Source organism: Nipponia nippon, unplaced genomic scaffold, assembly GCF_047370975.1.
Source record: "Nipponia nippon isolate SJK-2023a ecotype South Korea unplaced genomic scaffold, ASM4737097v1 scaffold_27, whole genome shotgun sequence".
Classification (NCBI taxonomy): domain Eukaryota; kingdom Metazoa; phylum Chordata; class Aves; order Pelecaniformes; family Threskiornithidae; genus Nipponia; species Nipponia nippon.
The window spans coordinates 4,221,822-4,248,909 of NW_028262344.1; the positions used below are offsets into that span (position 1 = coordinate 4,221,822).

At 70.2% G+C, this 27,088-nt stretch overlaps 7 protein-coding genes across 13 annotated transcripts; 5 read left to right on the forward strand and 2 right to left on the reverse strand.

Annotated features, from left to right (window-relative positions):
- Positions 1-1,985: 1,985 nt before the first annotated feature.
- On the reverse strand, positions 1,986-3,232 carry MRPS24 (mitochondrial ribosomal protein S24). Of its 4 annotated transcripts, none has more exons than XM_087762824.1 (4): positions 3,161-3,232; positions 2,814-2,888; positions 2,624-2,735; positions 1,986-2,302 (listed from the first exon to the last, which is right to left on the reverse strand). In XM_087762824.1, exons 1-4 carry the CDS (start codon positions 3,191-3,193, stop codon positions 2,019-2,021), a joined length of 504 nt encoding a protein of 167 aa, XP_087618950.1. In that variant the 5' UTR covers positions 3,194-3,232; the 3' UTR covers positions 1,986-2,018. The 4 variants fall into 4 exon arrangements, with proteins under 4 accessions (XP_087618950.1, XP_087618949.1, XP_087618951.1 ...); XM_087762823.1 differs by having other exon boundaries at positions 2,814-2,891; positions 3,161-3,228; XM_087762825.1 differs by lacking the exon at positions 2,814-2,888 and having other exon boundaries at positions 3,161-3,230.
- Positions 3,233-5,315: 2,083 nt separating this feature from the next.
- LOC148055040 (uncharacterized) lies at positions 5,316-8,161 on the forward strand. Of its 2 annotated transcripts, none has more exons than XM_087762830.1 (5): positions 5,316-5,581; positions 6,260-6,393; positions 6,543-6,638; positions 7,171-7,345; positions 8,008-8,161. In XM_087762830.1, exons 1-4 carry the CDS (start codon positions 5,542-5,544, stop codon positions 7,339-7,341), a joined length of 441 nt encoding a protein of 146 aa, XP_087618956.1. In that variant the 5' UTR covers positions 5,316-5,541; the 3' UTR covers positions 7,342-7,345; positions 8,008-8,161. The 2 variants fall into 2 exon arrangements, with proteins under 2 accessions (XP_087618956.1, XP_087618955.1); XM_087762829.1 differs by having other exon boundaries at positions 5,322-5,581; positions 8,069-8,161.
- Positions 8,162-8,369: 208 nt separating this feature from the next.
- On the forward strand, positions 8,370-11,365 carry LOC148055041 (pulmonary surfactant-associated protein B-like). Its single transcript, XM_087762817.1, has 6 exons — positions 8,370-8,487; positions 8,885-9,009; positions 9,578-9,646; positions 9,785-9,910; positions 10,343-10,441; positions 10,836-11,365. The coding sequence occupies exons 1-6, from the start codon at positions 8,421-8,423 to the stop codon at positions 11,232-11,234; spliced, it is 885 nt and encodes a 294-aa protein (XP_087618943.1). The 5' UTR covers positions 8,370-8,420; the 3' UTR covers positions 11,235-11,365.
- Positions 11,366-13,954: 2,589 nt separating this feature from the next.
- LOC148055042 (uncharacterized) lies at positions 13,955-17,043 on the forward strand. 2 transcript variants are annotated; one of them, XM_087762832.1, is made up of 5 exons: positions 13,955-14,135; positions 14,895-15,028; positions 15,416-15,511; positions 16,044-16,218; positions 16,890-17,043. In XM_087762832.1, exons 1-4 carry the CDS (start codon positions 14,096-14,098, stop codon positions 16,212-16,214), a joined length of 441 nt encoding a protein of 146 aa, XP_087618958.1. In that variant the 5' UTR covers positions 13,955-14,095; the 3' UTR covers positions 16,215-16,218; positions 16,890-17,043. The 2 variants fall into 2 exon arrangements, with proteins under 2 accessions (XP_087618958.1, XP_087618957.1); XM_087762831.1 differs by having other exon boundaries at positions 13,961-14,135; positions 16,951-17,043.
- Positions 17,044-17,251: 208 nt separating this feature from the next.
- LOC104023369 (pulmonary surfactant-associated protein B-like) lies at positions 17,252-20,951 on the forward strand. The gene is made up of 8 exons (XM_087762809.1): positions 17,252-17,369; positions 17,770-17,894; positions 18,463-18,531; positions 18,670-18,795; positions 19,228-19,326; positions 19,721-20,059; positions 20,661-20,750; positions 20,844-20,951. The coding sequence occupies exons 1-8, from the start codon at positions 17,303-17,305 to the stop codon at positions 20,877-20,879; spliced, it is 951 nt and encodes a 316-aa protein (XP_087618935.1). The 5' UTR covers positions 17,252-17,302; the 3' UTR covers positions 20,880-20,951.
- Positions 20,952-21,123: 172 nt separating this feature from the next.
- Positions 21,124-25,265, reverse strand: USP39 (ubiquitin specific peptidase 39). Of its 2 annotated transcripts, XM_087762771.1 has the most exons (12): positions 24,881-25,263; positions 24,513-24,582; positions 24,298-24,392; positions 23,490-23,626; positions 23,252-23,404; positions 22,923-23,148; positions 22,771-22,848; positions 22,603-22,670; positions 22,190-22,521; positions 21,586-21,721; positions 21,417-21,503; positions 21,124-21,325 (listed from the first exon to the last, which is right to left on the reverse strand). In XM_087762771.1, the coding sequence occupies exons 1-12, from the start codon at positions 25,242-25,244 to the stop codon at positions 21,278-21,280; spliced, it is 1,794 nt and encodes a 597-aa protein (XP_087618897.1). In that variant the 5' UTR covers positions 25,245-25,263; the 3' UTR covers positions 21,124-21,277. The 2 variants fall into 2 exon arrangements, with proteins under 2 accessions (XP_087618897.1, XP_087618898.1); XM_087762772.1 differs by lacking the exon at positions 22,771-22,848 and having other exon boundaries at positions 24,881-25,265.
- A 67-nt stretch (positions 25,266-25,332) lies between these two features.
- Positions 25,333-26,860, forward strand: CUNH2orf68 (chromosome unknown C2orf68 homolog). Its single transcript, XM_087762828.1, has 4 exons — positions 25,333-25,556; positions 25,675-25,790; positions 26,219-26,337; positions 26,634-26,860. Exons 1-4 carry the CDS (start codon positions 25,462-25,464, stop codon positions 26,754-26,756), a joined length of 453 nt encoding a protein of 150 aa, XP_087618954.1. The 5' UTR covers positions 25,333-25,461; the 3' UTR covers positions 26,757-26,860.
- The last annotated feature ends 228 nt before the right edge of the window (positions 26,861-27,088 follow it).

Below are 27,088 nucleotides of genomic sequence, written 5' to 3' on the forward strand. Positions count from 1 at the left end.
CCCTCAGAGGAACCCCAAAGCCCTCCCGCCCTGCAAAAACATTTTTCAGGAGATAATTGAGGCAAGTGGTGATTTTAATTCACTCCCATCACCCCGGTCACTCACCTCAGGGGGGATTTTTCACCTCCGGGTGCCTGAAGGCAGGGTGGGATGATTCGGGGGAGCACCCCGCTCTGCTCCCAGGAGCCAGCAGCAGCCCAGGAGGAACCCCCTCCCCAGAGCCCTCTGCTCCCAGAGGGAGCCGGCAGGAAATTAAGCCCCAGCTAACGAAGCGCTGACGGGCAGCAGGTGCAAGGGCAGCGCAGGCAGAGCAAGGCTGCTGCCAGGGACCGAGCGGGTGGCGCCAGCCCAACGGGTCCCCCGGCTGCCCCCACGAACCCCCCACCCACCGCCGGGGTGGCAGGCGAGGGGGTCGCCGGCGAAGGCGCGGACGCAGGGGAAGGGGCGAAGGCAGCTCGCAGCGTGGCCCGCTGGGACGTCCCCTCCAACGCCGTGGCCCTCATCAACCTCGTCGCGGCACGGGGCACGTGGGGTGGCACATGGAGGGGCTTTGGGGGTACAGGAGGTGGCAGAAGGACCTGGGAAACGTGGGGTTCCACGGGGACGTGGGACAGGCAGGGTGCGCAAGCACGGGATGGGTTGCCCGGCCATGGGCAACCTGCCGTGCCAGCCCGGAGGAGCACCCACGGGTGCCCCTGGGTGACAGCCTGTCCCCGCAGGCCGTGGGGATCTTGGTGGAGCTCGTGTCCCACCTCGCCTGCGCCTTCACCTTCGCCCACGGCACCAAGCCTGGCCGGGTGGAACGAGCCACTGAGGCCACCGTCAGCATGGGCAGCAAGGAGGGCACGGGATGGGGACCGGAGGCACGGGGCGACCCGGCTGTCACCAACCCCATCCCGGGCGCAGGTGGTGGCCGGGGTGGCTGTGACCACCCTGCCCGCCATCGCGATGCTGGCCTTCGCCAAGGCCCAGATCTTCTTCCGCCTCAACCTCATCATCACCCTGGCGGGGCGGGCACATGGCCTCCTCTTCCCCCCCGCCCTCCTCAGCTACGTGGGCAAGACCCCCCTGTCCCGCCTTGGGGACGGTGCCCTGTCCCCGATGTCCCCCCTGGGAGGACAGTTACAGCCTGGCACTGTCTCCTGTTGTCCCCGCAGGACCCAGCCCACAGATGCTGGCAAGGGACACAGTGGCCAGTGCGGAGCAGGGTGCAGGGCTGGCCCTCAGCAACCCCTGCTTTGAGGCCGAGGCCGAGGCCAAGGCCAAGGCCACAGTCCCGGGGCAGGGCTGAGCCCCGCTGCCCCTCGTTGCCTCCCCTGCCACTGCTTTTTCTACTGCTGTCATAATTAAACTGGTTTTCTCAGATTCGGGACTGGGTTTAACTGGGACGGGCGGGGGATGCTGGGGCACCTTATATAGAAACTGCATCTTGGCTCTGAAGCGTCCCGGGGGCTGTGCGGGGACGGGGACACGGGGACAGGACACATGGGGCACGCAGGCACCAGGGGGATGGGGACATATGGGGCACAAGGGGACGGTGAGGACAAGGCACCGGGCACTGTGGGGACGCGGGCATGACAGGGCCACGTGGGGCAGAGAGGCAGCGTGGGGACAGGGACATGTGGGGTGGCAGGGCACTGTGGGGTACGTGGGCATCACTGGGATGGGGCACGCAGGGCAGGGCCACAGGGGGCACGAGGACACTGTGGGGCCAAGCCAAAGGGCACTGTGGGGACAGGGCCATGTGGGGCACACGGACGTGGCGGGGACAGGGACACGCGAGGGACACGGGCATCATGGGGCCGAGGCGCACGGGCACTGCGGGGACAGGGATACGTGGGGCACGTGGGCATGGCGGGGACAAGGCCCCGGGGGGACAGGGGCAGGGCAGGGATGGGGCACAGAGGGAGGGGGCCATTCGGGGCCAGGACCCCACGGCGCCGCGGTGCCCCCCAAACCCTCCAAGACCCACAGGCGGGGCAGGGTGGGCACAAACCCCGCTTTATTCCCCCCGGGCACTAGAGGTACTTGTAGACCACCTTGGCGGGCACCGTCTGCAGCTCCAGGCGCACGGGGCACTTGTAGAAGCGGGCGAGGAGGGTCTCGGCGTAGCCCACCAGGAAGTAGAGCTTGGCGGGCACCAGGCCCCGCGCCAGCATGGCGCAGACCACCAGCAGGTTGGCGCGGCGCTTCAGCACCGCCTCATCCGCCAGGATGCCGGGGAAGGTGCCGTAGAGGAAGTGGCGCAGGAAGGCGTCCTCCACCGCCCGCTCCGCCGCGCCCAGCTCCCCAGCCAGGTTCCCTGCGGGCACAGAGAGGGTTGCGGCGGCACCACCGCGCCGTGCCAAGGGACGCTGGCCACACCGTGATCGTGTGCCCGCCCTACGCGTCCCTGTCCCCAAGTGTCCACAAATCCCCGTCCCCACTGTGCCCTGTGGCTTGACCCCAGTGCCCTCATGCCCCACATGGCCTTGTCCCCACGATGCCCATGTGCCCCAGGTGTCCCTGTCCCCACAACACCCTATGGCCGGTCCCTGGGATCCCCAGGGGTGCCCCGTGCCCCACACGGCCACGGCCCCACGTCAGGGTCCCCGCCGGCCCCGGGGGCTGCGGGGTGACCCACCGGTGTGCAGGGAGAGCCAGCCCTTGCGGTGGGCGATGGAGCGGGGGGCGTGCGCCTTCTCGTAGGTCACCGGCTTGTCCCCTTTGCCCACGCGCACCCGCGCCGCCCGCGTCTGTGGGGACGGTGGCGTCAGAGGTGGGGGGACCCGGCGGGCGAGGCGGGGAGGGGAGGGGGCACCCCCGGGGCTCACCTTGAGGCAGGCGGGGGTGGTGTGGAGGTGCCGGGGGGCAGCGGGGACGGGGACGGGGCGGATGCGGGGCGCTGCCTGCTGAGGGACAGGGGTGAGGGACAGCGGGCACCCGCAGCAGCCGGGGACCCCGGCGCTGGCCCTGCCCGGTGTCCCCCATTCCCCGTATATCCCCCATGCCCGGTGTTCCCGGTGGCCCCCATGCCCGGTGTCCCCCGTAGCCGGTGTCCCCCGTAGCCGGTGGCCCCCATTCCCCGTATCCCCCATGCCCGGTGTCCCCCGTAGCCGGTGTCCCCGGTGTCCCCCATTCCCGCTGTCCCCGGTCGCCCCCGGTTCCCCCCGTCCCTCACCCGCAGCACCCCGACAGCCCTGGGCGCCGCCATCTTGCCAGGGCGGGGCGGGGCGGGGCGGGGCGGGGCGGGGCGGCGCCCCCTGGCGGCTGGAAGCCGCGGGGGAGGACTGGGGGTACTGGGAGGGAGACTGGGGGTAATGGGAGGGAGACTGGGGGTAATGGGGGACACTATGGGTAATTGAGGGCACTGGGGGTGCTGGGCGGGGATACTGGGAGCACTGGGGATACTGGGGGTAATGGTGGGTACTGGAGGGTACTGGAGAAACTGAGGGTAATAGGGGTACTGGGGTTACTGGCGGTACTGGGGGGAACTGGGGGCGCACTGGGGGTAATGGGGGACACTGGGGGTTACTGGGGGCATTGGGGGCTACTGATGGTAACAAGGATACTGGGAGGTGCTGGGGGGCACTGGTGGTAATGGGGGACACTGGGGGTCACTGGGGGCCATTGGGGGACACTGGGGGTAACAGGAGTACTGGGAGGTACTGGGGGGCACTGGGGGTAATGGGGGACACTGGGGGTCACTGGGGGCCATTGGGGGACACTGGGGGGCACTGGGGGTAATGGGGGACACTGGGGGCTACAGGGGGGCATTGGGGGATACTGGGAGTAACAGGGGTACTGGGAGGCACTGGGGGCAACGGGGGACACTGGTGGTCCAGCTCGGGGCGGTCTGCAATGGCCCCAGGGGGGACGGCGACGCGGAGGAGGCCGTTCGCCGCCCGCCAGCCGTTTGCGGGGCTGCGGAAGGAGGGGAGCGCTGGGAAAGGCAGGCAACCTTCGGCAGCGGTGAGGCAAGCCTCCCGAAATAAGCACGGGGCGGCCAGCCCCAGCCACCCCGCGGCTCCCGCTGGCCCTCCGGCTTCGGCGGGGGGTGGCCACCCTCACGTTTCGGTGTGCCACCTCTGTCGGAGAGGGCGTTTGGGTTTGGCTACCCAGGGCAACAGCCCGTAGCCGACACGCGCGCATCTAACGTACTGCTGGTGGGCAAGTGGCCCGGCCGATGCCAGCTGGTGTCCGCCGGAGCGGCTACCAGAGCGGCCTGCTGGCTCGGCCGCTTTGCTCCAGTTGCCTTGCTGGCAAGCGGCCGCTGATAAGCCAAGGGGCAGTTTGCCCTCGGCTCTTATCAAAGAGAGCGGTCTGTGTCCCGGCTTATCTGATAAACGCCAGCAAGCCGCCTTAACGTTTCGGTCTCTTACAAGGGGGAACTGGGACATACTGGAGGTTACTGGGGGGTACTGGACGTTACTGGGGGGCACTGGGGGTCCTGGTGTTCCCCTGCCGGCGGTGGCAGTAGCCCGGGGGCTCTGCCCTGGCCCCCCGAGCCCCCCCGGTGCCGCAGAAGAAGGTGACGGTGACGGAGCCTTGTGGCTTCACGGGGGACAGGGACAGGAAGGGGGGCAGGGACAGGGCCCCACCCGTCCCCTCCCCGGTGGCTTTGGGGTTTGCGGTGGCCCCGGGGACCTGCTGGGAAGAGGGGGGTGGCACAGTTCCCCTCATATCCTCCCCCCCCCCCAGGTCTCCCCTTATCTTCCCCCGTCCCCAAAGTCCCCCCAGGTCCCCACCGTGTCCCCTTGTCACCCCCAGGGCCCCCCACATCCCCTCAGGTCCCCAGAGTCCCCCAGGTCCCTCCTGGCCTCCCTCTTTGTCCCTCAGGTCCCCCCCGCAGGACCCTCCTTGTCCCCCCAGGTCCCCCCAGTCCCCCTGCTCTTGCCTTGTCCCCTCCCAGTCCTCCCAATGTCCCCCAAGTCCCCATGGCATCCTCTTGTCCACCCCCAGTGTCCCCCCATGTCCCCCAAGTCCCCATGGTATCCTGTTGTCCCTCCCGATGTCCCCCCAGTGTCCCCATGGTCTCCCCTTGTCCCTCCCAATGTCCCCCCAGTATCCCCATGGTCTCCCCTTGTCCCCCCAGTGTCCCCATGGTCTCCCCTTGTCCCCCCCAATGTCTCTCCAGTGTCCCCATGGTCCCTATGGCCTCCCCTTGTCTCCCCCCAATGTCACCCCAGTATCCCCATAGTCCCCATGGTCTCCTCTTATGTGTCCCCCCTCCATGTCCCCATGATCCCCACGGTCTCCTCTTGTCCCCCCAGTGTCCCCATGCTCTCCCCTTGTCCCCCCCCCCGTGTCCCCAGTGTCCCCATGGCCTCCCCTTGTCCTCCCGTGTCCCCCAGGTCCCCAAGGACTCCCCCAGCCCCCCATGTCCCCCTGTCCCCACCAGCAGACGTGACCGGGGACCACTGTTCCCGGATGCCTGGGTCCCCCCGGCCCCCCCGCTGCGGCTGCCGTGGTTTTGGGGGGGGGCCCTTCCTGCCCTCACCCCGGGTGCCACCCCTCCCTGCAGGGACATAAAGGGCCCCCAGGGCTCGGGGATGGGCAACCATGGCCCCCATGCTGCTAGCCCTGTTCGCCGCGGTCACTGGTGGGGACCCCCACGGGGACGGGGGCGGACAGGGGGGTAGCGGCGACAGGGAGGGGGAGATGGGGGGGCGGGGACATGGGGCTATGGGGGACAGGGATGGGGACAAGGGCATGGAGGACATGGGGACCAGGGCCACGGGGCAGGTGGGGACATGGCGGGGGGACGGGGACCAGGGCAATGGGGAGATGGGGGACAGGGCTGGGGACATGGGGCTTTGGTGGGATGGCGACATGGGGGATGGGGACATGGGGGACGTAGGGTGGGGACAGAGGGGACACGGAGGGATGGGGAGCAGGGCAGAGGTGCGGAAGGGGGCAGGAGGGTTGGGGACATGGAGGGCTGGGGACAAAGAGGGGATGAAGACAAGGAGGGGAAGGGGACATGAGGACATGGGGGACATGGGGACCAGGGCGATGGGGACGTGGGGGAGATGAGGACACGGGGACCAGGGCAATGGGGGGATGGGGGGAGATGGGGACATGGGGACCAGGGTGATGGGGACGTGGGGGAGATGGGGACACGGGACCAGGGCGATGGCGACACGGGGACCAGGGCGATAGGGACGTGGGGGAGATGGGTGACAGGGACATGGGGGGACAGCAGGGGACATGGGGGCAGGGGCGGGGACGTGGGGACGTGGGGACATGGGGACGTGTCCCCTGATGTGGCACTGCTCAGCCTTGCTGGTGGTGGGCGCCGAGGCCCCCCCCCCGAGCACCCTGCCGGAGGGCGCGGGGGAGCCCTGGCTGGACATCCTGGGGCTCCAGCATCTCCCCGACATCGAGGACGAGCTGAGCGACAATGACATCATGGTGAGGGGACACGGCGGGGACACGGGGGAGGGAGGGGCTGGGGGGCACACATGGGGCACTGGGGGGCACTGGGCTGGTGTTGTGGGGGCACTGGGGGGCACTGGGGGGCACTGGGCTGGCAGCGGGTGCTGAGGCGGGGGTGTGTGCAGAGTGGCGAGGCGCTGCCCACCGGCCCCATGCGCTGTGACATCTGCAAGCACGTGGTGAAGACGCTGCAGGGCATCGTGGTGCACCCCAAGAGCAAGGTGAGGCGGCGGGGGGCCGCGACGCCGCGCGACCCCCTCGTGCCAGGCGCTGCCCTTGTGCAAGGCCCCCCACCCCCGTGCGAGGTGCCCGGGCCAGGCTGGGTCCCCACGCAAGGCGCTACCTCCTCGTGCAATGCCCCTCGTGCAAGGCCCTCGTGCAAAGTGAGCCCCCCCATGTGCTGCCGCTGTGCAAAACCCCTGTGTGCAGTGCAGCCCCTCGTGCAAGGCCCTAGTGCAAGGCAATACCCCGTGCAAAGCCCCTGTGCACAGTGATCCCCCTCGTGCGATGCCCCTCATGCAAAGCCCTTGTGCACAGTGAGCCCCCTTCATGCAAAGCCCCCGTGCAAGGTGATGCCTCCCCCATGTGCTGCCGCCGTGCAAAACCTCTGTGTGCAGTGAGGCCCCTTGTGCAAGGCAATAGCCCAAGTGCAAGGCCCTCGTGCAAGGCAGTGCCCCCCCGTGCAAGGCCCTTGTGCAAGGCCCTCGTGCAAGGCAAGGCCCCTCGTGCGGCGGGCGCTGACATGTGCTGCAGGCCGCCGTGACGCACCTCATCGACCGCATCTGCAAGAAGCTGCGACACGGCCAGGACCTGTGCAGCGACCTGCTGAACCACGCCCTGACGCGCATCATGGACGCCTTGGGGCGGAACGAGAACCCCACCCGCCTCTGCACCCACCTGCGCTGGTGCCAGCCGCAGCTCTGAGCAGGTGAGCCCCCCACCCACCCCGCGGGGACCCAGGCGCCGGGGCCGCACCCGGCCCACGAGGGCTCTCGAGCGGAGGGCAGGGACGCGGCGCCTCAAAGCGCTGCCGGGAAGGGGACGGGGGGGCACCCATGGGTGCTGCCAGGGCGGGGGGAGAGGGAGGGCATGGGAATGTGGGGTGTGGGAACGTGGGGACGTGGGGTGTGGGGGGACGTGGGGGGACAAGGGGACATGGGGGGATATGTGGGTATGGGGGGACAGGAAGGGACGTGGGGGGACAAGGGGACGTGGGGGTGCGGGAACATGGGGGTGTCGAGCCATGGGGGGACATGGGGATGGGGGGGCATGGGGACATGGGGCTATGGGGACATGGGGGTACTGGGGGACATGGGGGAGGCATGGGGTTGTGGGGGCATGAGGGACATGTGGGTTTGGGGGGCCATGGGGGCATGGGCCATGGGGGTAAGGGGACTTGGGGGGACACGGGGGCTTGGGAGGCATGGGGACGTGGTGGTATGGGACACGGGGACATGGGGGGACATGGGAACATAGGACACGGGGGGACACGGCAGGGCATGGGACATGGGGGGACACGGGAGGGGCATGGGACATGGGGATGTGGGGGGACGTGGGGGTGTGGTGACGTGGGGACAACATGGGGGACAGGGACATGGGGACACAGTGCCTGCAGGTGCCCTGTCCCCGCTGCCACCTCTCCCCACCCCAGGCACCAGCCAGCTCCGAGGGCACCCGCTGTCACCAACGTCCCCCACACCGTCCCCCCACCCCATCCCCGATCAATAAAGTCTTTGTCACTGCAGGAGTGGCACCGTGTCTGTCCCCCGCCACCGTGGGCACCGGGGTGGGATGGGGACACGGGGACCCCGATGGGGACATGGCCATGGGGGACACAGGGGCGTGGGGACAACGGCAGGGGCACGGGGTGGGGGACAGGGTGGCAGCCCCCAAGTGTCCCCGCGGCCGGGGCGCACGTGTCCCCGCGGTGCTGGCATCGTCCCAACGGCCACCTCCCGCCGGGGCTATAAGAGGCCGCGGGGCTCGGCCCTGCCAGCCCCGCCATGGCACCGCCACCCTCACCGTCACCCGCGCTGGCACTGCTCCTCGCCCTGCTCTGTGCCACCCCAGGTAGGGCCCCCGCACCCCCGGGCTGAGTGCCCCCCAGAGCCGGGTGCACCCCCTGGGGGACCCCATGGTGGAGCTGGGGGGGTCCCAGACCCCTGGGTCCCCTCCCCAGGGCTGGGCTGGGGGTGAGGGAGCACCCACACTGGGGGCGAAGGGCGCTGACACCTGGGTCCCCTCTTGAGGATGGGGGGGGCCGGGGGGGGGGGCCCCGGACGCCTGGGTCCCCTCTTGGGGTCCTGGGGTGGGGTGGGACACCAGGGAGGGGCATTGGGGCGGGGGGTCCCGGACGCCTGGGTGCCCCCCTGAGGGCTGGGGGTGGGATGGGGCACCTTGGGGTGGGGGTCCCGGACGCCCGGGTCCCCCGCGAGGCCGGGGTGCCGGGTGCTGATGGCGGCCGCAGGGCTGGGGGTGCCGGGGGGCCGCTGCGGGGTGCCCCCCGCCGCCTGGTGCCAGAGCTGGGAGACGGCGCTGCGCTGCGGGGCCCTGGGGCGCTGCGCCCGCCACGCCGGGGCCCCCCCCGCCACGGTGAGAGCCCCTCGCCCGCAGCCCCCGCCCCCGCATGTCCCCGTGCCCCCTCCCTTTGTCCCCGTGCCCCCGCATGTTCCCAACACACCCAGTGTCGCCCACAGCCCCATACCCTACACCTCGTGTCCCATGCACCATGGCCCCATCTCCCACTGTCCCCACACCCCCATGCCCCCACGTCCCCATTCTCCCACGTCTCCGTGTCCCCCATGTTGACATGCCCCCATTCTCCCATGTCCCTGTGTCCCCATGCCTCCATAACCCCATGTCCCCCTGTCCCCATCTCCCGTTATCCCCATGTCCCCCATGTTGCCATGCCCCCATGTCCCCATGTCCCGGTCTCCTAATGTCCCCATGTCCCCATTCCCCCATGGCCCCATCTGTATGTCCCAATGTCCCCACATAACCATGCCCTGTGTCCCCACGTCCCCATGCCGTATGTCCCCATGCCATATCTCCCCATGCCCCCCAAGTTCATTTCCCCTACGCCCCGCGCCGTGTGTCCCCACGTCACACGTCCCTGTGTCCCCATCTCCCATGTCCCCCTGCCCGGTGCCACCTCTCGCAGGACATGTGCGCCGACTGCCAGCAGATCGTCACCCTCCTCACCCGCATGGCCAACGAGTCGGCCACCAAGGTGCCCATGGGGATGGGGGGCCATGGGGTGGCCACCGTGGGTGCCAGCACGGGTGCCACGGTGGCTGTGGCACAGGGTTGGCCACCATGGGTGCCACCGTGGGTGCCAGCGCGGGTGCCATGGCGGCTGTGGGCACAGGTGGCCGTGGAGGGCTTCCTGCGGCGGGAGTGCGCGGCGCTGCCGGTGCCCACCATGGTGACACCCTGCCAGAACCTGGTGCACGAGTACTTCAGCCTCCTCCTCACCGACCTGGAGGAGCACCTCGTGAGTTGGCACCCATGGGTGCTGCGGTGGATGGACGGGGGCGGCGCTGGGGGATTGGGGACATCGTGGCAGCTGGGGACGCCTCAGGGGTGCTGGGGGACACCATGCCATCTGGGGACACCGTAGGGTGCTGGGGGGATTGGGGACACCATGCCATCTGGGGACACCATGCCAGATGGGGACATCTCGGGGTGCTGGGGAGATCAGGGACACTTGGGGGGGGGCTTGGGGACACCGTGCCAGCCTGGGACACCTTGGGGTGCTGGGGGGATTGGGGACACTGTACTGGCCAGGGACACCTTGGCGTGCTGGGGGACACTGTGCCAGCTGGGGACAGCTCGGGGGACTGGAGGGACTGGGGACACTGTCCACGCGGGGGAGCTTGGCGACACCGGGGGTGTCACCTCGGGGTGCCCCCACCCTGTCCCCCAGAAGCCCTCCGCCATCTGTGCCCGCCTGGAGCTGTGCCCGGAGCAGCCCGGGGGGGCCCCGGCCGCGCCCCCCCTCAGGGCGCTCAGCGCCCGCCTGCAGGTACGGGACCTCGGGGCCGGGGCCGGTGGGTGCCCGGGGGCGTCGACACGGGGGCTGCGGGGCATCGGCACGGGCACGGGCGCCTCCGTGGGCATGGACGTGGGTGTCTGTGGGCACCGCCGTGGGCACGGCCGTCTCCGTGGGCGTGGCGGGGCTGCCTGCGTGGGCATAAGTACGGGAATCTCCGCGGGCATCCGCGCGGGCTTCCATAGGGGCACCTCTGCGGGCATTCACACGGGCATCTTCAAGGGCCCCTACGCGGCCACGAGCACGGGCACCCTTGGGGGCACCCCTGCGGGCAGCACCATGGGGCTGGGCGCCCACAGGCCCCTCTGCGGGCACAAGCACGGCCGCAGCCCCACCATTAGCCTCCAGAGTGAACGCCCGTCCCCAGGTCGCCGCCGGTGACGCCCTGCCCGTGCCGCTGCCGCTGTGCTGGCTGTGCCGCACCTTCCTGGCCCGCGCCCAGGCCGCTGTCCCCAAGGAGGCGGTGGCGACGGCGGCAGCGGGGCTGTGCCGGGTGCTGCCGGTGGTGGCGGTGGGTGCGTGCCAGTGCCTGGCGCAGCGGTACGCGGTGCTGGCGGTGGAGGAGGGGCTGGGCCGCCTGGCCCTGTCCCCACAACACCCTATGGCCGGTCCCTGGGATCCCCAGGGGTGCCCCGTGCCCCACACGGCCACGGCCCCACGTCAGGGTCCCCGCCGGCCCCGGGGGCTGCGGGGTGACCCACCGGTGTGCAGGGAGAGCCAGCCCTTGCGGTGGGCGATGGAGCGGGGGGCGTGCGCCTTCTCGTAGGTCACCGGCTTGTCCCCTTTGCCCACGCGCACCCGCGCCGCCCGCGTCTGTGGGGACGGTGGCGTCAGAGGTGGGGGGACCCGGCGGGCGAGGCGGGGAGGGGAGGGGGCACCCCCGGGGCTCACCTTGAGGCAGGCGGGGGTGGTGTGGAGGTGCCGGGGGGCAGCGGGGACGGGGACGGGGCGGATGCGGGGCGCTGCCTGCTGAGGGACAGGGGTGAGGGACAGCGGGCACCCGCAGCAGCCGGGGACCCCGGCGCTGGCCCTGCCCGGTGTCCCCCATTCCCCGTATATCCCCCATGCCCGGTGTTCCCGGTGGCCCCCATGCCCGGTGTCCCCCGTAGCCGGTGTCCCCCGTAGCCGGTGGCCCCCATTCCCCGTATCCCCCATGCCCGGTGTCCCCCGTAGCCGGTGTCCCCGGTGTCCCCCATTCCCGCTGTCCCCGGTCGCCCCCGGTTCCCCCCGTCCCTCACCCGCAGCACCCCGACAGCCCTGGGCGCCGCCATCTTGCCAGGGCGGGGCGGGGCGGGGCGGGGCGGGGCGGGGCGGCGCCCCCTGGCGGCTGGAAGCCGCGGGGGAGGACTGGGGGTACTGGGAGGGAGACTGGGGGTAATGGGAGGGAGACTGGGGGTAATGGGGGACACTATGGGTAATTGAGGGCACTGGGGGTGCTGGGCGGGGATACTGGGAGCACTGGGGATACTGGGGGTAATGGTGGGTACTGGAGGGTACTGGAGAAACTGAGGGTAATAGGGGTACTGGGGTTACTGGCGGTACTGGGGGGAACTGGGGGCGCACTGGGGGTAATGGGGGACACTGGGGGTTACTGGGGGCATTGGGGGCTACTGATGGTAACAAGGATACTGGGAGGTGCTGGGGGGCACTGGTGGTAATGGGGGACACTGGGGGTCACTGGGGGCCATTGGGGGACACTGGGGGTAACAGGAGTACTGGGAGGTACTGGGGGGCACTGGGGGTAATGGGGGACACTGGGGGTCACTGGGGGCCATTGGGGGACACTGGGGGGCACTGGGGGTAATGGGGGACACTGGGGGCTACAGGGGGGCATTGGGGGATACTGGGAGTAACAGGGGTACTGGGAGGCACTGGGGGCAACGGGGGACACTGGTGGTCCAGCTCGGGGCGGTCTGCAATGGCCCCAGGGGGGACGGCGACGCGGAGGAGGCCGTTCGCCGCCCGCCAGCCGTTTGCGGGGCTGCGGAAGGAGGGGAGCGCTGGGAAAGGCAGGCAACCTTCGGCAGCGGTGAGGCAAGCCTCCCGAAATAAGCACGGGGCGGCCAGCCCCAGCCACCCCGCGGCTCCCGCTGGCCCTCCGGCTTCGGCGGGGGGTGGCCACCCTCACGTTTCGGTGTGCCACCTCTGTCGGAGAGGGCGTTTGGGTTTGGCTACCCAGGGCAACAGCCCGTAGCCGACACGCGCGCATCTAACGTACTGCTGGTGGGCAAGTGGCCCGGCCGATGCCAGCTGGTGTCCGCCGGAGCGGCTACCAGAGCGGCCTGCTGGCTCGGCCGCTTTGCTCCAGTTGCCTTGCTGGCAAGCGGCCGCTGATAAGCCAAGGGGCAGTTTGCCCTCGGCTCTTATCAAAGAGAGCGGTCTGTGTCCCGGCTTATCCGATAAACGCCAGCAAGCCGCCTTAACGTTTCGGTCTCTTACAAGGGGGAACTGGGACATACTGGAGGTTACTGGGGGGTACTGGACGTTACTGGGGGGCACTGGGGGTCCTGGTGTTCCCCTGCCGGCGGTGGCAGCAGCCCGGGGGCTCTGCCCTGGCCCCCCGAGCCCCCCCGGTGCCGCAGAAGAAGGTGACGGTGACGGAGCCTTGTGGCTTCACGGGGGACAGGGACAGGAAGGGGGGCAGGGACAGGGCCCCACCCGTCCCCTCCCCGGTGGCTTTGGGGTTTGCGGTGGCCCCGGGGACCTGCTGGGAAGAGGGGGGTGGCACAGTTCCCCTCATATCCTCCCCCCCCCCCAGGTCTCCCCTTATCTTCTCCCATCCCCAAAGTCCCCCCAGGTCCCCACCGTGTCCCCTTGTCACCCCCAGGGCCCCCCACATCCTCCCAGGTCCCCAGAGTCCCCCAGGTCCCTCCTGGCCTCCCTCTTTGTCCCTCAGGTCCCCCCCAGGTCCTTCCTTGTCCCCCCAGGTCCCCCCAGTCCCCCTGCTCTCGCCTTGTCCACCCCCAATGTCCCCCCAATGTCCCCCAAGTGTCCCCAATGTCCCCATGGTCTCCTATTGTCCCTCCCAATGTCCCCCCAGTGTCCCCAATGTCCCCATGGTCTCCTATTGTCCCTCCCAATGTCCCCCCAGTGTCCCCATGGTCTCCCCTTGTCCCTCCCAATGTCCCCCCAGTATCCCCATGGTCTCCCCTTGTCCCCCCAGTGTCCCCATGGTCTCCCCTTGTCCCCCCCAATGTCTCTCCAGTGTCCTCATGGTCCCTATGGCCACCCCTTGTCTCCCCCCAATGTCACCCCAGTATCCCCATAGTCCCCATGGTCTCCTCTTATGTGTCCCCCCTCCATGTCCCCATGATCCCCACGGTCTCCTCTTGTCCCCCCAGTGTCCCCATGCTCTCCCCTTGTCCCCCCCGTGTCCCCAGTGTCCCCATGGCCTCCCCTTGTCCTCCCGTGTCCCCCAGGTCCCCAAGGACTCCCCCCGCCCCCCCTGTCCCCCCCTCCCCCCCCGCAGACGTGACCGGGGACCACTGTTCCCGGATGCCTGGGTCCCCCCGGCCCCCCCGCTGCGGCTGCCGTGGTTTTGGGGGGGGGCCCTTCCTGCCCTCACCCCGGGTGCCACCCCTCCCTGCAGGGACATAAAGGGCCCCCAGGGCTCGGGGATGGGCAACCATGGCCCCCATGCTGCTAGCCCTGTTTGCTGCGGTCACTGGTTGGGACCCCCACGGGGACGGGGGCGGACAGGGGGGTAGCGGCGACAGGGAGGGGGAGATGGGGGGGGCGGGGACATGGGGCTATGGGGGACAGGGATGGGGACAAGGGCATGGAGGACATGGGGACCAGGGCCACGGGGCAGGTGGGGACATGGCGGGGGGACGGGGACCAGGGCAATGGGGAGATGGGGGACAGGGCTGGGGACATGGGGCTTTGGTGGGATGGCGACATGGGGGATGGGGACATGGGGGACGTAGGGTGGGGACAGAGGGGACACGGAGGGATGGGGAGCAGGGCAGAGGTGCGGAAGGGGGCAGGAGGGTTGGGGACATGGAGGGCTGGGGACAAAGAGGGGATGAAGACAAGGAGGGGACGGGGACATGAGGACATGGGGGACATGGGGACCAGGGCGATGGGGACGTGGGGGAGATGAGAACATGGGGACCAGGGCGATGGGGAGATGGGGGAGATGAGGACATGGGGACCAGGGCGATGGGGACGTGGGGGAGATGAGGACACGGGGACCAGGGCAATGGGGAGATGGGGGGAGATGAGGACATGGGGACCAGGGTGATGGGGACGTGGGGGAGATGGGGACACGGGACCAGGGCGATGGCGACACGGGGACCAGGGCAATAGGGACATGGGGGAGATGGGGAGATGGGTGACAGGGACATGGGGGGACAGCAGGGGACATGGGGGCAGGGGAGGGGACGTGGGGACGTGGGGACGTGTCCCCTGATGTGGCACTGCCCAGCCTTGCTGGTGGTGGGCGCCGAGGCCCCCCCCCCGAGCACCCTGCCGGAGGGCGCGGGGGAGCCCTGGCTGGACATCCTGGGGCTCCAGCATCTCCCCGACATCGAGGACGAGCTGAGCGACAATGACATCATGGTGAGGGGACACGGCGGGGACACGGGGGAGGGAGGGGGTGGGGGGCACCCATGGGGGACTGGGCAGGTACTGGGAGGGCACTGGGGGGGGCACCCAGGAGGGACTGGGGTGGGCACCAAGATAAGGCACTGAGGGGACACTGGGTGGGCACTGGGCTGGCGTTGTGAGAGCGCTGGAGGGCACTGGGACGGCAGCGGGGGGCACTGGTGGGCAATGGGCTGGTGTGGGGGCACTGGGATGGCAGCGGGGGGCACTGGGATGGCATTGTGGGGGTGCTGGGGGGCACTGGGATGGCAGCAGGGGGCACTGGGCTGGTGTTGTGGGGGCACTGGGGGGCACTGGGGGGCACTGGGCTGGCAGCGGGTGCTGAGGCGGGGGTGTGTGCAGAGTGGCGAGGCGCTGCCCACCGGCCCCATACGCTGTTACGTCTGCAAGCACGTGGTGAAGACGCTGCAGGGCATCGTGGTGCACCCCAAGAACAAGGTGAGGCGGCGGGGGGCCGCGACGCCGCGCGACCCCCTCGTGCCAGGCGCTGCCCTTGTGCAAGGCCCCCCACCCCCGTGCGAGGTGCCCGGGCCAGGCTGGGTCCCCACGCAAGGCGCTACCTCCTCGTGCAATGCCCCTCGTGCAAGGCCCTCGTGCAAAGTGAGCCCCCCCATGTGCTGCCGCTGTGCAAAACCCCTGTGTGCAGTGCAGCCCCTCGTGCAAGGCCCTAGTGCAAGGCAATACCCCGTGCAAAGCCCCTGTGCACAGTGATCCCCCTCGTGCGATGCCCCTCATGCAAAGCCCTTGTGCACAGTGAGCCCCCTTCATGCAAAGCCCCCGTGCAAGGTGATGCCTCCCCCATGTGCTGCCGCCGTGCAAAACCTCTGTGTGCAGTGAGGCCCCTTGTGCAAGGCAATAGCCCAAGTGCAAGGCCCTCATGCAAGGCAGTGCCCCCCCGTGCAAGGCCCTTGTGCAAGGCCCTCGTGCAAGGCAAGGCCCCTCGTGCGGCGGGCGCTGACATGTGCTGCAGGCCGCCGCGACGCGCATCATCAACCGCATCTGCAAGAAGCTGCGACACGGCCGGGACCTGTGCAGCGACCTGCTGAACCACGCCCTGACGCGCATCATGGACGCCTTGGGGCGGAACGAGAACCCCACCCGCCTCTGCACCCACCTGCGCTGGTGCCAGCCGCAGCTCTGAGCAGGTGAGCCCCCCACCCACCCCGCGGGGACCCAGGCGCCGGGGCCGCACCCGGCCCACGAGGGCTCTCGAGCGGAGGGCAGGGACGCGGCGCCTCAAAGCGCTGCCGGGAAGGGGACGGGGGGGCACCCATGGGTGCTGCCAGGGCGGGGGGAGAGGGAGGGCATGGGAATGTGGGGTGTGGGAACGTGGGGACGTGGGGTGTGGGGGGACGTGGGGGGACAAGGGGACATGGGGGGATATGTGGGTATGGGGGGACAGGAAGGGACGTGGGGGGACAAGGGGACGTGGGGGTGCGGGAACATGGGGGTGTCGAGCCATGGGGGGACATGGGGATGGGGGGGGCGTGGGGGCATGGGGGGATGGGGGCATGGGGGTACTGGGGGGGATGGGGGAGGCATGGGGTTGTGGGGGCATGAGGGACATGGGGACATGTGGGTTTGGGGGGCCATGGGGGCATGGGCCATGGGGGTAAGGGGACTTGGGGGGACACGGGGGCTTGGGAGGCATGGGGACGTGGTGGTATGGGACACGGGGACATGGGGGGACATGGGAACATAGGACACGGGGGGACACGGCAGGGCATGGGACATGGGGGGACACGGGAGGGGCATGGGACATGGGGATGTGGGGGGACGTGGGGGTGTGGTGACGTGGGGACAACATGGGGGACAGGGACATGGGGACACAGTGCCTGCAGGTGCCCTGTCCCCGCTGCCACCTCTCCCCACCCCAGGCACCAGCCAGCTCCGAGGGCACCCGCTGTCACCAACGTCCCCCACACCGTCCCCCCACCCCATCCCCGATCAATAAAGTCTTTGTCACTGCAGGAGTGGCACCGTGTCTGTCCCCCGCCACCGTGGGCACCGGGGTGGGATGGGGACACGGGGACCCCGATGGGGACATGGCCATGGGGGACACAGGGGCGTGGGGACAACGGCAGGGGCACGGGGTGGGGGACAGGGTGGCAGCCCCCAAGTGTCCCCGCGGCCGGGGCGCACGTGTCCCCGCGGTGCTGGCATCGTCCCAACGGCCACCTCCCGCCGGGGCTATAAGAGGCCGCGGGGCTCGGCCCTGCCAGCCCCGCCATGGCACCGCCACCCTCACCGTCACCCGCGCTGGCACTGCTCCTCGCCCTGCTCTGTGCCACCCCAGGTAGGGCCCCCGCACCCCCGGGCTGAGTGCCCCCCAGAGCCGGGTGCACCCCCTGGGGGACCCCATGGTGGAGCTGGGGGGGTCCCAGACCCCTGGGTCCCCTCCCCAGGGCTGGGCTGGGGGTGAGGGAGCACCCACACTGGGGGCGAAGGGCACTGACACCTGGGTCCCCTCTTGAGGATGGGGGGGGGGGGCCTTGGGTGGGGGTCCCGGACGCCTGGGTCCCCTCTTGGGGTCCTGGGGTGGGGTGGGACACCAGGGAGGGGCATTGGGGCGGGGGGTCCCGGTCGCCTGGGTGCCCCCTGAGGGCTGGGGGTGGGATGGGGCACCTTGGGGTGGGGGTCCCGGACGCCCGGGTCCCCCGCGAGGCCGGGGTGCCGGGTGCTGATGGCGGCCGCAGGGCTGGGGGTGCCGGGGGGCCGCTGCGGGGTGCCCCCCGCCGCCTGGTGCCAGAGCTGGGAGACGGCGCTGCGCTGCGGGGCCCTGGGGCGCTGCGCCCGCCACGCCGGGGCCCCCCCCGCCACGGTGAGAGCCCCTCGCCCGCAGCCCCCGCCCCCGCATGTCCCCGTGCCCCCTCCCTTTGTCCCCGTGCCCCCGCATGTTCCCAACACACCCAGTGTCCCCCACAGCCCCATACCCTACACCCCGTGTCCCATGCACCATGGCCCCATCTCCCACTGTCCCCACGCCCCCATGCCCCCACGTCCCCATTCTCCCACGTCTCCGTGTCCCCCATGTTGACATGCCCCCATTCTCCCATGTCCCTGTGTCCCCATGCCTCCATAACCCCATGTCCCCCTGTCCCCATCTCCCGTTATCCCCATGTCCCCCATGTTGCCATGCCCCCATGTCCCCATGTCCCGGTCTCCTAATGTCCCCATGTCCCCATTCCCCCATGGCCTCATCTGTATGTCCCAATGTCCCCACATAACCATGCCCTGTGTCCCCACGTCCCCATGCCGTATGTCCCCATGCCATATCTCCCCATGCCCCCCAAGTTCATTTCCCCTACGCCCCGCGCCGTGTGTCCCCACGTCACACGTCCCTGTGTCCCCATCTCCCATGTCCCCCTGCCCGGTGCCACCTCTCGCAGGACATGTGCGCCGACTGCCAGCAGATCGTCACCCTCCTCACCCGCATGGCCAACGAGTCGGCCACCAAGGTGCCCATGGGGATGGGGGGCCATGGGGTGGCCACCGTGGGTGCCAGCATGGGTGCCACGGTGGCTGTGGCACAGGGTTGGCCACCATGGGTGCCACCGTGGGTGCCAGCGCGGGTGCCATGGCGGCTGTGGGCACAGGTGGCCGTGGAGGGCTTCCTGCGGCGGGAGTGCGCGGCGCTGCCGGTGCCCACCATGGTGACACCCTGCCAGAACCTGGTGCACGAGTACTTCAGCCTCCTCCTCACCGACCTGGAGGAGCACCTCGTGAGTCGGCACCCATGGGTGCTGCGGTGGATGGACGGGGGCGGCGCTGGGGGATTGGGGACATCGTGGCAGCTGGGGACGCCTCAGGGGTGCTGGGGGACACCATGCCATCTGGGGACACCGTAGGGTGCTGGGGGGATTGGGGACACCATGCCATCTGGGGACACCATGCCAGATGGGGACATCTCGGGGTGCTGGGGAGATCAGGGACACTTGGGGGGGGGCTTGGGGACACCGTGCCAGCCTGGGACACCTTGGGGTGCTGGGGGGATTGGGGACACTGTACTGGCCAGGGACACCTTGGCGTGCTGGGGGACACTGTGCCAGCTGGGGACAGCTCGGGGGACTGGAGGGACTGGGGACACTGTCCACGCGGGGGAGCTTGGCGACACCGGGGGTGTCACCTCGGGGTGCCCCCACCCTGTCCCCCAGAAGCCCTCCGCCATCTGTGCCCGCCTGGAGCTGTGCCCGGAGCAGCCCGGGGGGGCCCCGGCCGCGCCCCCCCTCAGGGCGCTCAGCGCCCGCCTGCAGGTACGGGACCTCGGGGCCGGGGCCGGTGGGTGCCCGGGGGCGTCGACACGGGGGCTGCGGGGCATCGGCACGGGCACGGGCGCCTCCGTGGGCATGGACGTGGGTGTCTGTGGGCACCGCCGTGGGCACGGCCGTCTCCGTGGGCGTGGCGGGGCTGCCTGCGTGGGCATAAGTACGGGAATCTCCGCGGGCATCCGCGCGGGCTTCCATAGGGGCACCTCTGCGGGCATTCACACGGGCATCTTCAAGGGCCCCTACGCGGCCACGAGCACGGGCACCCTTGGGGGCACCCCTGCGGGCAGCACCATGGGGCTGGGCGCCCACAGGCCCCTCTGCGGGCACAAGCACGGCCGCAGCCCCACCATTAGCCTCCAGAGTGAACGCCCGTCCCCAGGTCGCCGCCGGTGACGCCCTGCCCGTGCCGCTGCCGCTGTGCTGGCTGTGCCGCACCTTCCTGGCCCGCGCCCAGGCCGCTGTCCCCAAGGAGGCGGTGGCGACGGCGGCAGCGGGGCTGTGCCGGGTGCTGCCGGTGGTGGCGGTGGGTGCGTGCCAGTGCCTGGCGCAGCGGTACGCGGTGCTGGCGGTGGAGGAGGTGCTGGGCCGCCTGGCCCCCCGCCTGCTCTGTCACCTGCTCCTCTCCTGCCGCCCCGAGGATGGTTACGCCTCCTTGTCACCTCCCTGGCGTCCCCTCGAGGCCACCGCGGGCCCGCCGGCTGGGCGTGCTGGCACTGAGGTGAGCGGGGTGACGGGGTGCCATGGCGTGGTGAGGGCGGCACTGCAGGGTGAGCCCTTGGGGACGTGCCTGGGCGGCGGGTCACTGTCCCCAGGGATGGGTGTCACAGCCCTGAGGGTCGTGCTGCAGGGTGTCACAGCCCCAGGGGACATGCTGGGGAACCAAAGGGTGTCACAGCCCCTGGGGACAAGTCCTTGGCTGTCACAGCCACAAGGGGACACGGTGAAGCCCCAAAGGGTGTCACCGCTCCTGGGGACACACTGCAAAGCGTGACAGCCTCATCAGTCATCCTCCAGGGTGTCACGGCCGCAGAGGAGCCACGTCCCCGAGGGTGTGCCATGGCCCCTGGGGACGCGGCGAGGTTGCAGAAGGTGTCACATCCCCAGAGAACGGGCCAGGGTCCCTGAGGGTGTCACAGCCCCCAGGGGACACACTCAGGGGTGCCACCAGGTATAGGACCCCCACGAGGGGAGCACTGAGGGTGCCACAGCCCCAAGGGACGCACGGAGGCTGTCCCAGCCCTGCGGAGGGGGTTCCCGGGGGTGTCCCCACGCCGGGGGTACCAGGGAAGCCCCTGACACCCATGTCCCCACCCCACAAGGACCTCCCCGCGCTGTCCCCAAACCCGGGACCCTGCGCCCTGGGCCCGACCTACTGGTGCTCCAGCCCCGCGGCCGCCCGCCGCTGCCAGGTGAGCTGGGGACACGGGAGGGGGACAAAGGGGACGAAAGGGGGGGCCTGGCCCCTGCCTTGCCCCCCAGCTCACCCCCCCGCTCTCCCCCAGGCCCTGCAGCACTGCCAGGAGCACGTCTGGGCCTAGGGGGGCACAAGGAGACCCCCCCACCCGCCCCCTCAGCCCCTGCCCCCAAATAAAGCTTGGATACCGCTCTGCCTTGATTTCCCCAGTTTTGGGGTGTTTCGGGGTGTTCCAGGGCGCGGCGGGGGGTGATGGGGCACAGGGGTTTGAGCTTTCTCGGAAAGCAGGCGCGCTTTCACACCTCCCAGAAACTGCGAAAACCATGACACCCTCTCTGCGCCCAAAGAGCAAAGGCGGAAAACGGTTACAAAAATACAGCCCGTGACCTTTAATCGAGGGGGGCATTCGGGGGGGGGGGGGTGGGTGCCCCCGGGGGGTTTGGGTGCCCCCAGGGGGGCTGCGGGTGCTCCCAGGGTGGGGAACGGGCAACCCCAGGGGGGTTGCGGGCGTCCCCAAGGGGCTCAGGCGCCTTGTTGGTTCGTCTCGTCCTCCTCGCGCCGCTTCCAGATCTGTGGCGGCACAGGGTGGGGGGGTCAGGGGACATTTTGGGGGGTGTCAAGTGTCCCCTGGGACCCCCCTCGCTGTCGCCAAGCCCCTCACCTGGATGTACGCCTCCGAGAGGGTGATCATCTGTGGCAAGATGTCGGTCACCTGCAGGTCCTGCAGCTCGTACCACTTCCCGGTGCCCTGCGAGGGGACGGGAGGGGACAGAGGTGACACTGGGGGGGCCACCCTCCCTGTCACCCCCCCCGGGACGAGGGACACTCACGTGGTGCAGCACGTGGATGCGGTAGGAGCCCTCGGAGGGTTTCCCGTCGTGCACGATGTTGGCGATGAGGTCATAGGTGGTGTTGGTGTGCGCTGCCTGCACCTCCTCTGACAGGTACTCCCGCAGGTCCACGTTCCTGGGGGACACCCGGGGGCACCCCGCACCCCTCAGCTGGGTGTCACCGGCACCCAAACCCCAGGGGAACCCCTACGCCACCCACAAAGCCCCCTTAGGTGCTTCCAAACCCCACGTAAATGCTTCCAAACACTCCTAGATGTTTTCAAGACCCCCTAAATGCTTGCAAAACCCTCCTGAGATGCTTCCAAACCCTTCCGAGATTATTGCCACCCTCCGTAGATGCTTTCAAACTCTCCCTAAGTGCTTCCAAACCCCCCCAGATGCTTCCAAGCCCCCCCCCCCAGACTATTTCAAAGCCCCCTAGATTATTTCAATGTCCACTTAGATGCTTATAACCCCTGCAGATGCTTCCCAACCCCCCTTTAGATGCTTCCAAATTCCTCCAGATGCTCCCAAACCCCCAACGGGACACAGGGAAAGGGAGACGGGGACCCCAAGCGCCCCCCCAGGGGTCTTCACCACTCACGTGATGGGGAAGTTGACGATGGTGGGGTTCTTCTCCACGAAGAAGTTGTTCTTGGTGAAGCGCTTGATGCAGAAGATGAGGTAGGGAGGCAGCTTGGTGAGCTGGAAGCGCTTGAGAAAGTTCTCCTTGTAGGTCTTGTACTCCTTCTCGGTGGCGCCGTTGAATTTGGCCAAGATGCTGAAGAGGGGGACCTGGGGGATGATGAGCTGCTCCTTCTCGTCCTTGTAGAGCGGGGCGGTGGGAAGGTCCAACGTCAGGTACATGAAGGTGGATTCCACCATCATCTCCTGGTACTCGCTGTTCTGCAGGAGCTGCGCCTTCTCCTCGGCCGGCTGCGGGACACGGGGCTCAGAGCGGGGCTTGCAGACACCCGTGGGGGTGAGAAACCCCCCTCTGCCCCTCCGCGTACTCACCAGATCCGGGTGGGGCAGTTTTTTGGTGAAGATGCGCATGGAACCCTGGAAGACGTCGGTGACGATGGCTGTGGGGACAGAAAGACATGGGTGGGGGCCCAGGGGTGACGAGCACCACCCGAGGGGGTGTCCCAAGGGAATAAGGGCCCTCCATCGTCCTCTGCTCACTCTTCTTCTTCTTCTTCGTGCCGCCCAGGGCCGAGTGCAGCGCGTTCAGGAACCAGGAGAGGAAATCCACCCCGTCCCCTACAAACCGGAGGGTAAATCAGAACCTGGGGGCCGGACCCAGTGCCCCCCGGCCACTCCATCCTGCTCCTCACCTTGCTTGGTGATCTGGAAGTTCTTCTTGCTGCAGAGGACCACGGCCTGCAGCATCTCGTGGGGCGAGACGTGCGCTTTGAAGTTCCGGGGGTTCCACAGCTTCCGCATCAGCTCCCCGAAGCGCTGCACCAGCAGGAACATGATGTCCCCGGGCGGGCGCTGGATGCTCTTGTAGTTCTCCTCCTCCAAAAAATAATTCCTCAATGGCGGCACGTTGGATAAAGCCTGCGGGAAAGGAGCCGGGAAGCATCTCCGCCAGCCCCAAGGGGGCGGTTTGGGGGGTTTTCACCCCAAAAATGAGGCCTGGAGCCCCCCACCCCGGTGATACCTGAAGGATAGCGTTGGCATAGTCGTTGGCTTTGATGTTGTTGAGCCCCACGATGCCGGGCAGGTACGTGGTGCCGTCGTAGGCACGGGAGAGCTTGGCCTGCTTGTCCAGGTTGGTGATCTGCTGCGCGGTGAAGGTGGGCTTCAGCACGTACTGCAGGCGAGAAACGGCGTTGGAAAAGGCGGGGGGGACACGAAGCTGCGCCCCCTCCCCGGGGCAGCTCAGCCCCACGCCGCACCGTGATGTCCTCCAGCGAGGAGTCGATGATCTCATAGTTGTCTGGGAGGCAGTAAAACTTGAGGGTGTGGAGGTTGAGGAAGACGTGGTGGCTGAACTGGACGCTGTGGATGTAGGCGTGAGACTTCAGCCCGCGGCCTGTGGGGGAGAGGTGGGGTCACGGCGGGGAGGAGGGGGGGTCACGGGGAGCTCGGGTCCCTGGAGAGGGGTGGGGGGGTGGAAAACCCAGGAGAAGGTGGAGATGGGACGAAAGCAATTCCCCTCCCACACCGGGGCTGCTTCTGCCCACCCCGAGGGTCGCTGCGTGCCCCCCACAGCACCCTGGCCCCTGGGTGTCCCCCGTTCCCCACCCCGGCAGCACCCTGGACCCTTGGTGTTCCTTGTGTCCCTCCTGGCAGCACCCTGGTCCCCAGGCAGCCCCCAGGCAACCCCTGGCAGCACCCTGGCCCCTGGGTGTCCCCCATGTCCCCCCCAACAGCACCCCAGACCCTGGGTGTCCCCCCTGACAGCACCCCGGACCCTGGGTGCCCCCATGTCCCCACCAGCAGCACCCCAGCCCCTGGGTGCCCCCGTGTCCCCCCCTGACAGCACCCTGGTCCCTGGGTGCCCCCATGTCCCCCCCCAGCAGCACCCCGGTCCCTGGGTGCCCCCGTGTCCCCCCAGCAGCACCCCGGTCCCTGGGTGCCCCCGTGTCCCCCCAGCAGCACCCCGGTCCCTGGGTGCCCCCGTGTCCCCCCCCAGCAGCACCCCGGTCCCTGGGTGCCCCCGTGTCCCCCCCCAGCAGCACCCCGGTCCCCGGGGGGGCTCACCCTGGAAGTACTTCCCGCAGACGAGGCAGGCGTAGACGTTGATGTGGGACAGCGAGATGGAGCAGAGCTTCTCGAAATCAAAGTCCAGGACACTCCTAGGACGGGGACAGAGCTGCGGGGGGGCTGGGGGGGACCCCAGGGACAGGGGGGACCCCCAGAAAGGGGGGGAGCCTCCAGGGGACCCCAAAAAGTCCCGTCCCGTCCCCCCTGCTCACTTGTTGATGGTGTCCAGGTAGGGGCAGTGCCGGCTGCGCTGGTCCTCGGGGTCGAAACGGCCGTAGCGCACTGCGGGGGAGGCTCGTTAGCGAGGGGGGGCGTTAGCGAGGGGGGGCGTTAACGAAGGGAAGCTCAAGATGACGCCTTGCATCAGAGATGGAGCAAATGTCTGCCTCCATCAAGCACCCCCGGGGCTGAGCCCCGGTTCCCCCCCCAGCCCTAAGCCCGGGCCGCCCTGGATCAGCCCCCGGTGTGCGTCCCCCATCCCGGTTCCCCCACCCCACCCCCCCGGTGGCCCCCCCAGCTCCCCCACACACCCCGGTGCCCCCCCCATTCCCGGTGCCCCCCCCCCATTCCCGGTGCCCACCGGTGGGCTCGGGCTCAGGATCGGAGTCGCCATCGGGCTCACGCTCACGCTTGACCCGCACCGGGCCGGTTGGGGTGGCGGAGCCCCCCCAGGAGCCGGTACCCGCTTCCCGCTTGATACGAGCGGGGTCCACCGGCAGCGGGAGGGCCAGGCCCGCCTCCGCCGCCTCCCGCCGCCCGCGGTCCCGCTCCGCCTCCCGCCGCCCCCGCGACCGCTCCGCCTCCCCCTCCCGGCGGCTCCGCGACGAGCCCCGCGACGACGACGACGAGGAGCCGGAGGAGGCGGAGGAGGCGGCGGGGGCGCCCGCCCCCCGCGGGGCCGCCCGGGCCTCCCGCTCCCGCTCCCGCTTCCCGCGGCCCGACATCGGCCTGCGCCGGGGGCGACCGCGCATGCGCGGAACCGCGCCGGCCAATCGGCAGCGCCGCCCCCGCCCCCTGCTACCGCGCATGCGCGGGACACGCCCCCTCCGCGCCCGCGGCCGGCGGGGCTTTTAAAGGGGCCGCGTCCCGGTACCGGCGGGGCAGCCCCGCCCGCGGCCCCCCCCCTCCCGCCTGCAGGCCGGCCCCCGGTGGCGGCGGCCGATGGAGGCGGCCGCGGGCTGGCGCTGTCGGCCGGGTGGGCGACTCGATATGAGCCACGGCTTCGTGCGGCACATCCGCCGCAACCAGATCGCCAGGTACCGGGCACCGGCGGGGCCCCGATCCCCCCCGGGACCACCCCCCCCCCCCCTTCCCGTGGCATCCCCCCGGTAGCTGCCCGGCCCCCCGGTAACTGCCCGGTCCCCCGGTGCGCAGGGACGCCTACGAGCGGGCGGTGCGGCAGGCGCGGGGGCGGGCGCGGGGCCGGCTCACCCCCACCCCCCCCCGCCCCCCCCGCCCCGACCAGCAGGTGTACCGGCCCCGCCGGCCCGGTGAGCGGGGCGCCCGCGGGGGGGGACACGACATGGGGGGGACCCAAGGGAGAACCGGGGGGGGGGGGCACCCGGGGGTGGGGGGCACGCGGGGGGGACGGGACCCCCCGTGGTGGGCTGAGGTATGGGGGGGACCCAAGGGAGACACGGGGATGAGGGGCACCCAAGGGTGGGAGAGGACATGGGAGGGACCCCATGGGTGGGGGGGGACATGGGGGGCACCCATGGGAGACACGGGGGTGGGGGGACCCCGTGCGTGGGGGGGACATGGGGGGGACCCCGGGGTGGGCTGGGACATGGGGGGCACCCAAGGGAGACACGGGGGGGGGGGCACCCCTTGGTGGGCAGGGGAGAGCAGGGGCACCCAAGGGGGGTGGGGGCCCCCTGGGGGGGGCACAGGCAGCCCTCTGAGGGTGCGGGCGCCACAGGGGGTCCCGGGGGAGACGCCAGCCCCGGGCCCCCCCCCGCCGACACCCGCGGGCCCCGGCTCTTCTGCCTGGAGTACGAGGGGGACGACGGCCACGTCACCGCCGTCATCGTGCACCAGGTGGGGACCCCGCGCCCCCGGGGGCACCCACGGGTGCGGGGGGCAAGGGGGGGGGCGCTCTGTGTGTTTGGGGGGGAGATGGGCACTGCGTGCGGGGGGGGTCTTGGGGCACCCACGGGTGCAGGTGGGTGCTGTGGGGTGCGTGGGGGGATGTCGGGGCACCCGTGGGTGCCCGGTGGGTGCTGGGTGCCCTGGGACGCAGTGGGTGGGTGTGGGTGCCGCCGTGGGGCAGGGGGGTGCCACCGCCGTGGGGCAGGGTGCCGCCGTGGGGCACAGCGGGTGACGGGGTGCCGCAGGGGGACAGCGCGGAGGAGGTGACGCGGCGGGTGTGCGCCCGGAGCCCACTGGAGCCCGCCCTGCGCCAGGCCCTCTGCCAGCGGGTGCAGGACGAGCTCAGCAAGCGCCGAGGGACGGGGTGACGCCGCTGCCACCCCCAGGGGACGCTGCCACCCCTGGGGGACGCTGCCACCCCCAGGGGACGGGCGGCAGCCGCCGCCGGGTGTCAGTAAAGGTGCTGCGAGGCTCCGGTGTCTGGCTCTGCTTGGGGAAACTGAGGCACGGGGCAGGGCCCCTGGTGTGTCACCACGTCATGTTCCCCCCGCCGTGGGTGACACTGGGTGCCGTGTCCCCAGGGACCCCCCTCCCATCCTCTCCCCTCCCTGGGTGCCATCGTGTGTCCCCAGGGTCCCCTCCCAGGCCCCCCCCCATCCCGGTGGCAGGGCCACAGCACCCTCCTGTCCTCCCCCCCGGG